This window comes from Phalacrocorax carbo, chromosome Z (genome assembly GCF_963921805.1).
Source record: "Phalacrocorax carbo chromosome Z, bPhaCar2.1, whole genome shotgun sequence".
Taxonomy (NCBI): Eukaryota; Metazoa; Chordata; class Aves; order Suliformes; family Phalacrocoracidae; genus Phalacrocorax; species Phalacrocorax carbo.
Genome location: NC_087548.1, coordinates 25134320 through 25148209, shown reverse-complemented (window position 1 = coordinate 25148209; position 13890 = coordinate 25134320). Strand labels below are relative to the sequence as shown.

The window sequence follows — 13890 nt, the reverse complement described above, 5'->3', positions numbered from 1 at the left end:
TTTATGCATAGCAAAAAGGTTACATGCATTCCTGCCACACAACTGATAGATGACTAACAGAGGCAGCAAACTGGAGGGTTGTGTAACTTCAATACCCATTTGGACTATTTCCTAATCAGTGTATACATAATTTGTGAAAATACAAGTCCCTTTAGTTTTACTCTAGAACTCTGTATTTGCAAATTACAGTTGTTCCCCATTTGTGGATATCATTAGGAAACTGATGTGCTTGAATTAGAAATTAAGTGATGCTGAGTACATGGACATGAGATACTGTATCCTTTAAATTTTGCGGAATATGCAATGCTGGCTCACTGTTTACTTGTTTGTAAATTCTAAATAGGAACCTTTAAAATATAATTTATACAAGGACCCCAAATTTGGGAAGTATAAATAGTTAAACATTAGTCCGGCTGAGTGGAATATGTAGGTCTTAAAAATCTCCATCTTGTGTGACTTCAGTAAGAGTATTCAGGTGGTTAATTCAACACACTTGACAGAATAACTGAAGAAAAGAGCACTTTTCTTGAGCGATTTCTGTTGAATACATTCAGAGGTTTAATTACTGTGTAATTACTAATATCAGTTACTTGCTATTAATAAACTATGTTCTAAACTGTTACTTAATCACAATAAATAAATGAAGATGCATATTTAAATGCATAAAATACTATCTTTTTCTCCTTTTAGGACTCTGGATAAGTATATAAGTAGAAATAAATTTTTCATTATTTTAATTAGACGTAGACTGAGGTTTTTATGTTTCTTTGCAGCTTTACTGAAGCACATCATAACCTTGAAATTAACACTTAAGCTTCTGAGATGTGCTTTTCTTAAACTGTCATAGCAAGACAATGATTAAATGGACTTGCAAAAACGAAGATTAAATTATGATTGCACTTCATGATAGAAAATAGGGAGGAAAGGAAGAGATTGTGTTGAATCATCTGGCAGTAGCTTTCATGGGATCTTATTGCAGCCCTAATATGGGCACTTGTATTGACCCAGGGGACTACAGACCTGTTAGAACCTCAGTTCCTGGAAAAATTATGAAGAAGATTACACTGGGTACTATTGGAAGGCATTTAAAGAATCATGCAATCATCAGGCACAGTCAATATAGCTTCACAAAGGGAAAGGTCTGTTTAACTAGTTTGATATCCTTCTATGATAAGATCACCCACCTAATGGATGAAGGGAAGGCGATAGATGTAGGTTTTTCTGGATTTTAGTAAGGCTTTTGATACTGTCTCTCCCTGTTTCTTCTGGTTTGGGTTTGTTTTCTTTTCCTTTACTCTAAGAAGTTGTCTTCTTAAGATGTTCTTTACAAAGTTATTTTGGGTAGTGAAAAGCTAAGCTTGTCGATTCTTGATATTTTTATTATAAGAACTTGGCTGTTGATTCTCAGCATATTTTTCTCTTTTTAGTTGATGTAAAGCCAAATGCAATCTGCAGTTCTTTTTATGAAATGCTTGACCATATCAGCCGCATCTTTTGTAATTAAATGTATGCTTAATTTCTTACCAGATTACTTGTAGTGTGGTATCTATATGTAATTTACAATGTATTTGAAAAAAAATTATAGGTGTAGTCCTCAGTTTCAGGAAGTGGAATAGTAATAATTAATACATTATTTCTCTAGAACATGTTAAGATATTAAAATAAGTATATCTTTAAAGATCTATGGTCGTTTAGTTTGGGTTTTTAAATAAACTTTTCCAAATTTGTGTTGTTTCTTACTGCTCCTGTATTTTCAGTGATTACAGTGAGGTAGAGCACTAATTCTAAAGCATTTTATGTTAGTCCAGAGATGTGGTTTTGATAGATGATTTGTTTTACTTTTTTTTTTTGGAAGCCAATCTTTTGTTTAGTCATTGCACATATGAAGCACAATCCATTTAACCTTAAAAATGTGTCAACCATGCATCTAAGGAGGAGTGGGAATGTAAAGTATTGTCATTACTTCTAGTGGCTCATCTTTAGTTATGGTCATTGTCTGATATTACAGAGGAAAATGGGGGAAAATTTTCCAACTCTGACTGCTTCTGATCTCCCTCTTCTGAAAAAAGAATAAAAATGTTTCTTGATTTAAGAATCCACTTGCTTCTTAAATATTTTGAAGGAATAAGTGGCCTATTGTAATATATGCTCTTGTTTTCTGCTGTATAAACCTAATAATTGGGTTTCTATCCTGTTCTATCTCATTTTACTCCAATGCAAGTAAACATACTTCAAGAGGTGCTTCTTTTCTTGTTGTACAGGTTTTCTTGTTAATGATGCGAATGAAAGCTTTAACAGCAGAATATAATCAATGGCAAAAAAGAAATCCTGAAAGTAAGTAACTGCTTCCATATAAGGTATAGTCATATAAACTTCTGCAAAGGCTCTTTCATCTAGGCATCTGTGTATATATCAATTGTCTGCTGATTGTATTTGCATACTATAATTAATCAAAAATTAAATTAAATACTTCCTACAGTAGCATGTATGTTTCATTTCTATCTTCTTTTTTGCACTTCAGTTCTAAGTAAACTTAGAATTCAAAGTGAATTCTACTATAACTTAATCTTATGATTATGGAGAAATAAATTCCTAGTTCATATCACTATTAATCAGCTAGTTAAATGGAAAAATAACTGTTAGCAGATCTCCTAACGAAATAACAAAAGTTCATTATGCTGCTACCTTCCCTCAGGTTTCTCCTTTCTGTGATTGCTTCTTCTCCATTTGTTATTTGTATTTCCTTTTTAGGACAGAACTACTTTGGCAAAGAATTTTTTCTTCATTTTGACTATTAAGAAGCTGATATTTTTTGACCTTTGCAAGTGCTGCTACTAAACTAACAATAACTTACCGAGACATATTTTTAACTGTACCTCCTTTGATTTTGTTTGGGGTTTTTTTATTATTACTACTTCACAAAAGTGTGTCGTATTATGACGTACTAGCTGGAACTTTGAAGTAAACCTTTAGCGGTAAGCCTGGTAAACTGTAATAAAATATCTAGCTTGGATTTAAAAGGGGTCAGAGTTTTCAGGTCAAGAAAAGGTGGTAAAAGCCACTTCAGTTTATTTTAACAACACAGGAATCTAGATCACTTATTGATCCTGAGAAGCACAAACCACTGAGACAAGTGGTAGCTCATATTTGTTAGGCATTATCAGTCAAAAGGTATAAATTCCACAGTTCTTCAAAATTGTTTTTATACATAGGCATCAGTGCTGACTGATTTCACTCTACTGCTAGGCTGCAACAGTGTCTGTGGCCAGACACTGAAAATGAAACCATTCAGAATCTAAGTGTGAGTAAAGTAATCTGTTTTTTCTGGTGTTCCATTTGGAGACTCCTAAACCAGTTCACACCGTACTATCATTAGTAACCTGGTAGCACTCACTGTTACGTCTCCTGTCAAAGAACCAATAGCACCTTTCAACCCAGTAAAACTTAGTTAATATTTAAATGGATACATTGATGCAATTGAATATTTTTTTATGCCAGAAGAGGCTTGGGTTGTGTGTTTTGTTTAGTTTTTTGGGTTGTTGGGGTTGGGTTTTTTTTGGGGGGTGGGGGTGCGGTGCGGGATTGGTGGTGGTGGTGGTGCATGTTTGGTTTGTTTTTACAAAATTATAGGAATCTGTTTTAGACAGCAAGTGGTAATTTCCAATATTTTGTCAAATAAGAGCTGGAAAAAATATTTTGTCTTTCTTATGAATAGATATTGTTGCTCTATTAAAATTATTTCATAGTTCCTGCGCTTTGTAAGCCTGTCACTAAGAATGGTCAGCTTCAAATGCTCCTTAGAAATATGTAGACAAAAAGTATGACATTTAATTAATCTGGGAAATACTGGTTCTTGGCTGCTGCTCTTGAATAAACTGCTGGCCTAAAACGAATGAGTTGAAAGTACTTATGGTTTTTATCTGGGTAAAATACCTGGAGATGTTAGGTTTTCTTACTAAAATATGTAATTATTTTAAACTCTAAGCTATTTGGGGCTCAACCTACTTTTATTGGCTTGCTGACTTGCTTTGCACAACCATTCTTACTTGTTCCCAGGTGATAAGATTTATTATTAGAAGAAAACTTAATTTTGTACCAGAGAAATGATCTATGCATATTATAATGCAAAAAATATTCTGCTGCCAAAGCTTTGCCTTTCTGGCTACCTTTCTGAGGGAAGAAAAAGAAGTTGCTGCTAAGAATTTGAAGAGAGTTATAGTGGTTTTATGAAAACGAAAAGCCTACTGTGCTTACATCTTCTCTGTACATCTTGGCTCCTTTCTACATATTATTTGCTTTCAAGGAGGAATTATTTAATTGAAACACTGTCTGAATTTTACATAAATAGGATTAGCAGAAATACTAATTGCATAACTTACTAATGGAGCATGAATATCAGGCTGTCTTGTTACTTTGGTTTCTGCTTTTAGTAACAAGACAGCTCATTTCTTGTAAACGAGGGCCTATCAGCATTTCAATTTTAAACTGTATTTTCAGAGGTTATAACTTGGCAGTTCTACATTTCTTCGGGCACAATATTGGCAAACACACTTGAATCCACAATGCAAGTTTTATTTTTGCAAATCTTTTACTTTAGTCTTTTGTTCTTTCTCAATTTCTGGTACTACTTATGTAGCTCTAAAGCTGCTAAATCAGCTGAACTAAAACTTTTTAACAAGAATTTGGCTCATAAAAATAGAATTTATCCTTTACCTTTGCAAAGTAAGGAAGCAGAAGCAACCATATAAAACAGTTGTGGTCTCTGCACAATTTCTATTTTTCTCTGCAAAATATCACTATTCTGCCAAATTCCTCTTATTTTAATAGAACTTTCTGTATAAACATGCGCATAGTAGTTGCTTTTACATTCTTAGCATCTGGTAGTATTTTGCTTAGTAATTGTACGATGTATCACTAGGCAATTCTGTTTGACATTTGAACTGAAAAACTGAAAATAACTGAAAAAGCTTTAACTGATAGTAATATAGAAAGTAAGATAGAGCAACCTGTGTTCTTTACAGTATCAGCTGCCATAAATGTGTTGTCTCACTGTCTTAAATCTGCACTGTCCCTTCACTAAATTAAGGTTAGTGATTTCTTTCCTAGCAAGATTGTGGCCTTCTATTCTGATATACAAGATGAATATTAAATGGGAAGCACATACTCAGGATTAGGTATCCAAAACCAAAGAAGTGTTAGAAACCAATAGTAGAAATTGATAATTCCAGGTACTGAGGCCTCATCATATTCATGGTGGATGGGTGGCGTGGGGATGAGTTGTATGGGTTTCTTCAAGTACGCTAGTGAATGTGAATAAAAGCACACCAATGAATTTTATCATGTGTATGTAGGATATTATGTTTTTAAAGAAAACTTGCTCTAATGATAGCACAGACCACTACCACCCACTAGCTCTTAAACACAAGCTCAATTTGGGAACACTCAGATTTCGTGTTAAGATTTAGAGATGCTAATTCCCTAAGTAAAAGGGATTTTATCATGATATATAACTTAATGCATTTTGAACTTGGTAGTTTTGCTGATTTTCATCTCAGAACAAGCACTGCTTTTAAAATTACTATTCTAAGGCTTCTCAAAACTTGTAGAGATAAAAACATGTAAAATTGCTTTTTAAAAAGTACTTTCATAAATTTATGAAATCAACTATATTGTATTTAGGAGATAGGTAATGCTTTTATGAGACGGTTAAGGGTTTTCCTTTTTGTTAAAGGAAAAGCTTTTATTGAAGTATATTATTTCTAAGATTAGAGATTTGGAGCCCAAACTTGGTAAAAAATTATCCCTATCATATTAAGATTTAAACCTATTAGAGTAGCTTTCATTTCTCCTGTTAACAGACTAAATTCTTCACTTTTGAAAAAGTCATATGTTTATGCAGATGCTGAAAGCTGACATGGAACTGAGAATTGATTGGGGTCAGTTGAAGGCTATCAAATACAACAACTCACCTTTTATTCAGAAAATCCATAAGCCATATATTGTTATGTTTTGCAGCATTCCAAGGAAACATTACTATCACATTTCACATACCTGAGCTAGTTCAGGTATGGAAAATAACCCAGAAGCATTAATTCTGCACTTTTTTCAGTCTAATTTAACTTGCTGAAAAGTGACAGTATGTTAGCCCAGCAGGAGACCACAAAATGTGGTTAAACTGCTGTTTACAGCCAAGCTAGTTTTTTAGATGCTACACAAGTTTCTCTAGCCAGGATACTTTTCAGTATAAACAAGTCTATATTGTCCAACGCAAAAAACCAATTAATTTTATTTTTCAGTAATTTCTACCAATCCAGTTGCACTGTTAACAATAGGAAAAGAAGAGGTAAGTCTTTTTGTTTAAGAGATAATAATATTTCATTGGAAAAAACATGAAAAAAGTATCTAAAAAATATCGCATTTTTCTATGACTACTCCTGTGGTGGACTACTGCTAACACACTGTGTATGTTTCATCAGGCATTGTTTCGTTCTGGTTTTTATTCCTCTGTATTATAACTACTAAAATTTCCTAGTTGTAATGAATGATCTTTTAAGCAAAGTTTTTATATATTGCATTTCATACTTGATAGAAAGTAACATAACATTGTTGCACAGAAGAGTCACTATTCTTAGATCTAGAGTTCTGTGGCAAAAACTTGCAAATATTTTTAGTTCTTCCAGCCTTGGAAGAAAGAGAAAATCAAGAATGTCTTCATGTCTTATGGGTAGCATTACACTATATTGATTGGACATTGGTATGCAATATGACCTGAGAATGTTCCTGTGGCTATGGCTGGAAAAAACAAAAAAGCCCACTTTTTTGTTTTCTTCCTAGGAGCTCCTTCCTTCTAGTATCACTCACAACAGGGAGCCCAACTGCTGTTCAGATTCACTAGTAACAAGTTCCTTGGTTACACACTTTCATTTGACTGTATTGCTGTGTTGTGTTTGATCTGGTATCCCATTTTGTGGCCTGTTGTGTTGAGGATTCCAATTTTTTTTCAGATGTTGCACATATAAAGCATATTTGCTTCTGTAGAATATTTTCACAATTTTTATTCTGAGCTAAATATAGAAGTTATCATAGTTTGTATGGAAGGAGACAAAATATATCCAAATCATAGGTTTATAGTAGAAAAACATAAACTATTAGAAATACTACTTTTAGGACATAATACACTAAGGAAAGCCCCATCCACTGAGTCCACTGTTCCCTATCTTCAGCAGTGCATATAACTGCTGGCTGCAGTAGTTTTATTTCTCTCTCTTTCCTCTCCTAAATATGTCCATATCACTGAGGACCATTTAATTCATGGATGCAATTAGTCTTTCTTTGCAGCATCTTTGTTTTCTGAGTGCTATACATTTTATGTTGGTGCAATTAGCATGGATTCATTCTTGCAAACATCTGCAATGATTTAGACAATGCAGCACTGGTGCTGTATATGTTTTCTCCTCAGTCTCTCATCAGATGAGCAGTTCATGTGTGTGCTCCGTAATCTGCTTCAGGTAAAATCAACGATGTTGTTTTACAGAGCTTCAGGAAGACACTAATAAGCAAATGGTGACAGAAACATTTTAAATAGCTCCAACTGGATTTAAAAATAGTGGGTTACTCTATAGCCATATTTCTTAAGAAATTACAGATAATTTTGGCCCTCTTTACCAGATTTACAGATGTAACCTTACACAGAACAAATACTATGGACTGGGCTATCTGCAAACTGTAGGTTTACTTTTATCTTTTTATAGTTGCAGAAAGTAAAGAATGATCTTGAAAGAGTGCTAACAGCAGTTCAGTCAAAGAATCAAGAACTGACAGAACGTCTGGAAAGGTAATACAGTAATTTGGAGTTATGAATGCTGTAAGCTTTTTTACCAGACTCTATCTGGACAGTCAAAAAAACAACCAAAACAGTAACAACAACAAAAAGGAAAACCACACCAAAAAAAACCCCAACCCAACTATTTATCTGTTGTGCCATTTCCTACTTTTCCTATTTCAAAGAGAACAGCAGTGGCATGAGGAACAGCAGCAGATCCTAGATGTTCTTAATGGAATTGAAGAAGAGAGAAGACACCAAGTTGAACAGCTTTCAAGAAAAAGGTATTTCTACAGTTTTGAGGTTTCATATTGAAAAGTTTAAATATCAGCAAGAGTAAATGAGCAAACAAACTCTTAAATCATGCTTGTTTTGTTAAATAGATCAAATAGTAAATCAGTAATCCATATTTGAAACATGGAAAATATTGCTATTATCTGCTTATATCCTGTGATTCAAGATGTTGAATAGAAAATAAGAGGGTTTTCTTTACCTAGGGATAACTACTTAATTATTTTATTGAATTTCGTATTCTGTTTTTACTGTTAGCCTGAACACTAGAGCACTTAATGAACTCAGAATTAAAATATTGAAACTAAAGAAATATAAGGAAGAACTCCTGAATGGTCTGGGTGAATTCCTCGAAGAACATTTTCCACCTCCAGAGTATGGTGGAAGTGCTAAGAAGGTAAGATTTTCTAAATAACTATTAAATTTGGAATGTTAAATTTCTATTTAATTAGATGTAATATCTTTTTAAAATCACAGGCATAGAATATGCAGTTATATTTTGAAATAACTATAGTTCTTACAGCTGATCCTTTAGGTTTAATTGATATTTTTCAGGTTGGTTTATATTGTATAAGGCTGTTCCCACCTAGATGATTTCTTTTTTAATACATATATTCTTTACCCAATGAGATGCATAGCAATGTATTGTGTTTCTTACTGAACTGAAAGCTATGCCAAATTCTGAAGTGGTTAGGGGTTCACTTCAAATTGTTCCATTTTCTTTTTTACAGGACTAGGCAAGTGGATTCATATTTTCCTTGGCAAAGCAAATTTTAATTGTCTAACAATGTTTTTGGAACAGTAATAAGGACAAGTGTTTATAATTACAGTGTAGTTTGGAATGTTAACCATCAGTTTCTGTTCAGACAAACTGGGCCAAAAATTATCTTAAAACTTCAGGGAAAATAGGCAGACAGGGAGTATTTTGTATGATAAATTCAAAGACTGCAGTAAAAATAAACCTTTTACCATTACTATTTGAAATAATAGTTTTTTAAAAGCTACAATAAAGGCAGGAGTTAATTCTGATTTCAGACACACTTAAGCATACAGAAATAGAAAGGATTTCTATAATCCAGTTCCATGTTATTTTAGACAACCACATAACATAATTTCTTTAATATTATCATTGAAATCCATTTTAAAACTAATTATTTTTGTTACTACTGTTTCTATTGGTGTTTGTTCTAATACCTCAGTACTCTGGTTAGAAACTGTCTCCTGACTTCCAGTCTAAATTTATTAATGTCTAACACAGATCCATGTTTTCTTATGTTAGTCTTGTCCATAGAATAGGGTTTATTTGTGTTTATTCCTCATGTTATTTATAGTCAGCAATCTTAGACCCTTTCTTTCTTTGTTTGGCTAATTGAACTAGCAAAGCTTCCTGGTTCTTCTCCTGTAAGGTAATTTTTTCAATTCCCTAGTTTATCCTAATAATATCAATTTTCTGTATTTGCCTCCACTTGGATTCATCTTTTTTGGAGCCTGGTAAAAACCAATACTATAAACAAAAATACTAGCTCACAATTGTCACAAAAGCAACTGATAACAGCCTTGTCTTTTCCTGTTATTTCCAACTGATGAACACTGAGATTTAATTTAAAAAATTTTGGTTTTGCACAGAAGTATATATTTTGCACATAAAAATACCAAATGGAGCCTTCAAGACATGACGGCAATTTTCAAAGTCTTATTCAACCATCTTCAATATCTTATTCTATTATTTCTTAGTTCTTCTGCATATCAATGCCTTCCAGTTTCCTGCTATTACTAAATATGACATATTTTGTTCCAACATGAAGAAGTTAATGCTTCAGGGATTTAATTAACAGTCGTCTTTCAATCATATATTTCCTGATTTCAGCCTGATACGGCATCTCCCTCTTTGCTGGTTCTTATTTGTCTTATAATTGCTCTTCAAACACTAATGACTTCCCCAGAAGCATTTTAAGTGATTGCCCATTTTTCCCATATACATCATTATTCCCTGTAATGAGATACCCCAATTTATTTGCTCACATTTATGTGGTGTCATGGAAAAATATAGGCTCAAATTGTGGAGATCTTAGATTCCAACACCTTCATCAAGGTAGTGCCAATGTCAAAGTTGGATCAAGTTGCTCATGGTCGTATCCATCTTAGTTTTACATATAAGAAACAGCAAATTCATGTGTGTGTTTCAGAATTCTGAGTAAGACTTTTTGTGCTGGGGCACGAGATTTTACATAACCAACTGCTTGAATTTTCTCAGCCTCTATTATCCTGACTGTCAGAAATTCTTATTAGCTACCCTGCCTTCATCTCTCTTCCATGCAATTTTCCTTTTCAAAATTCAACGTGTTTGGGATTAATCAACCTTTCCCCTGCTCACAGAAGCTCACCTTCTACCTTTTTTTAGATTTTACTTAAATGTAAAATTTATTTTGATAGCTCTCCAAGCAAGGTCTTACCTTGTCTTAGTTTTAATTTTATTTATGCATTTCTTGAACTCTTACACACTGTTTGTTTTCCGAAAAGTGTTTCATTTCACTCCTTGTAAATTCATAGCTTCTTCTATATCTCTTTACTCAGCTGGATCTCAATGGCTCAGCTGCAGGTCCCCTGTAATCTGCATTTAAGTGATTAACTGTGAAGGCAGGAGAGAGCCATTTTCACCTATATTGTTTTCTTTGTGTCAGAAATACAAACTGATGGCATTAGCAATTAAGTTCGCTGTTACATTGATTCAGAGGAACAAGTTATTTATGTCTATTATCAACTTGGTTCAACACCCTGGAAGCACCAAACTCTTAACTCTGTATGTCAGTAGTTTTGGTTCACTTCACAGAAGTTTCTTGTGTTCTCAGTAGTTCTGAGTGAGGGCAAATATGTGGGGCTGGCATCCTGTAGGGCGCAGCTCCAGGGTAGAGTGAACTGCTCTACACCTTGTTGTTCTGGTTCCACCCTCCCTTCACCAGGCACTTGCGTCTGGGATTGGGAGTAGGGGGGAAGACTGTATCACAGCAGCCCAGGTTAGCTTCTGTTGCCATGGCCCAACACCTTTAATATAGGCAGTGGTTGAGGTAAGAATTATCTTGCATTTTAAATCTCAGATTAAAAAACCACATTTTCGTTCAAGACAAGAAATTTGAAAAGTCATATGTTGAGGGATATTCTTTATGCCAATCTGTCTCATGGAAGGGAGGGGAGAAGGTGCTTTTCAGGTTAAATAAATAAATGCTGAGCATCCTGCTTAAAAGTGACTTTATAAGCATTAGAGGTACTTATATTGGTGACACTTAAAATATGTAAGTAAAACAATTTTACAAAACGATATAGACAATGTATATTATAAACCTAGCAGAATAAGTTTGCTAGTTCTGTGAGAGTGCAAACTTCTTTATGCTAATACCTAGTATTTTATTCTTTGTATATTGGTTTTAGTGATTACTGAAGTCACGACCTGGTTTCAACTTTGAAACATGAATATTGAACCCACTACCTAGGTTACAAAGTAATATTTTTGGCAGGGGAATCCAACAGTGGAGGCTATGAAGTATCTTCATGGCTGCTCCAGGGAAGCTTTTGCAGCTTCTTAGTCTAGATTCTATTTCCTCAGCCTAGTATCAAGATAAAGGCACAAAGATAGGCAGTATTGAGCCCTAGCTTCATGGTTTGCAAGGCTTCCAATGGAGCAGCAGTATGCACCCCTTGTGGCTTTCTGAAGGTGAAAATATTAAGAACAGTGACTGGAAGAAAGGAGTCAGAACTTGCCTTCCACAAATCCTTCTTCATTGCTTGTATTCTTCTGTTCCAAAAGTGGAGTTGGTATAAGGTGCTGCCCATCTGTTAAGATATTAAGACTTAAGTTGACATATTCCACAACTGTGCTGAGAAAGCAGCCACTAGTGCTGTGTTACCTCCTGTATTTTGTTGGATGAGAAGTGGAAGGGGAAGAGGGATAAAATTGAAAAATAAAAGAATCAGGTTCACCATGCAATAGAATAGGCAGTTTTGTTGGTATTGCTGCCTAAGGAATCCATATCAATTTATAGGCAGAAGACTTGATTTGCTTGCTACACATGAAAAAAAGTAATTTTCTAACAGATTGCTGTAAAAATGATATTGTAAAAAGGATTTCTTTTCCAAATTTTTAATGATTCTATTTCTTAAGCTTGGCCATTTTTTTTAAGTCAGAGAAAAAGTAAACGAACGTTTATCAGCAAATCATTAAAAGAATATTAAGGCAGTATGAACTCAAGTCTTGAGCTGTGTCAAATTTGCATTGTAAACATTTTTCTGAAGTTCAAGAGAAATATTACTTATTCCTAACAGATAATATACAGTGTTTTGCAATGTACTACATTTATAAATACAATGTACTTAATTATTTTTGTCATGACCAAATCTAATTAAGATTTCATTTGTTGTGTACTATGCAGTCAAATGATTGTGTGATTATTTTTGTCAGTTAACATTTTCCCTGACTTTTTAGTTTTGGTTGCTGTTAATTCAGCTAGGGGGGTGGTTATCTTTGCAGAATTCTTCTGAAGAGCTGATATCGCTGCATGAAATTTTAGAGGTAAGATGGTTTTATTACGTAGAGATTTGTGAGATTTTTCCAATACTTGATCTGATCATAATATATTTATAAGGTACATAACAGTATAAAAACATATGGTTAGAACCATTATTTGAAAAGTAGAATGTGTCAGAATATTCTGTCAGATTTCTGTTTTAATTCCTATCAAATTAAAACCCCAATTTTTTACAAGAGGTGTGGCAATAACTTAGATAACTAAATCTTCAGTTTAAGCTGGAGAATGATTATCCTTTATTTCTTAATTTTATAATGATTATTTTAAAGAAGTTGTATGAGCCTTAGTGGCTCATATTAGGGGAGACAAATGCTATTCTTAAAAATAACAATTGTTCAATTTCATGCTATATCTTGTACTGTTTCAGTGAAAGTATTTCTGAAAAATAATACAATAACAGTTATAGATTAAATAATTAACATATAGTCTCATTAACTGAATTTTCCTCTCATATGAGGAAATCAATGAATCTGATTCATGCATTTCTAATTGATTTTTAAAGTATGCCATCATTACTTAGTTTTTTTTAATCACAGTGCAATTTATCAATTTGAATTGCAAAGCATACTTCTTTTAAAAGAGCATTAAAAATCTTTTCGCTAGCATTGTTACTTCTTGTCTTAAATGTAGCATTTGAAGTGAAACTTCCTATTCTTTTGCCATCCTCACTGTTCAGGCAGTTGTAAGCATCTATGTTTAACACCTCCTGGGGGGGAAGTTTTGCTTGAGGGAAAACTTGGTGAATAACAACTGTCTGGTTTTAAGATGCTATGATCTGGTCACTGTGACATTGTTGTACTTTAGTTTAAAGCCCAGGCTTCAGGCTTACATCATCAAAATAATTTTACATGCTTCAAGTATCTCAGCATGCCTATTAATGCCAAATTAGGCAGAGCTTGAAAACGGATCAGAATTTAAAATAGCCACATTTCCTACGGAATTAAAATTTTAAAGCTCTTCTAATGCTTTAAAACTGTCCTTCAAATTTTTCTGACATTGTTAATCTCCTCAAAATATGGACACAGTAATGTCTGATTTTCTTTTGGAATAACATACTCCTAAAAATTTACACTTATTTTTAACTATCTTGGCATAAACTGTCCATGTTTCTTGTCTTTGTTTTATGGTGGAGGTTTTTTTGTTTTGGTTTGGTTTTTAAGCAACTTGGTTCTAGCTTCAAATGCCTGTTAAATTTCA

At 33.6% G+C, this 13890-nt stretch overlaps 1 protein-coding gene across 3 annotated transcripts in view; it reads left to right on the top strand.

Annotated features, from left to right (window-relative positions):
• Positions 1-13890, top strand: part of CENPK (centromere protein K) — a 29757-nt gene that overhangs the window by 13749 nt on the left and 2118 nt on the right. For all 3 annotated transcript variants that reach the window (XM_064439119.1, XM_064439117.1, XM_064439118.1), the window contains exons 4-9: positions 2262-2334; positions 6297-6343; positions 7752-7834; positions 8008-8106; positions 8372-8510; positions 12636-12677. In XM_064439119.1, coding sequence (XP_064295189.1) covers positions 2262-2334; positions 6297-6343; positions 7752-7834; positions 8008-8106; positions 8372-8510; positions 12636-12677 — 483 coding nt within the window. The remainder of the gene's footprint in view (positions 1-2261; positions 2335-6296; positions 6344-7751; positions 7835-8007; positions 8107-8371; positions 8511-12635; positions 12678-13890) is intronic.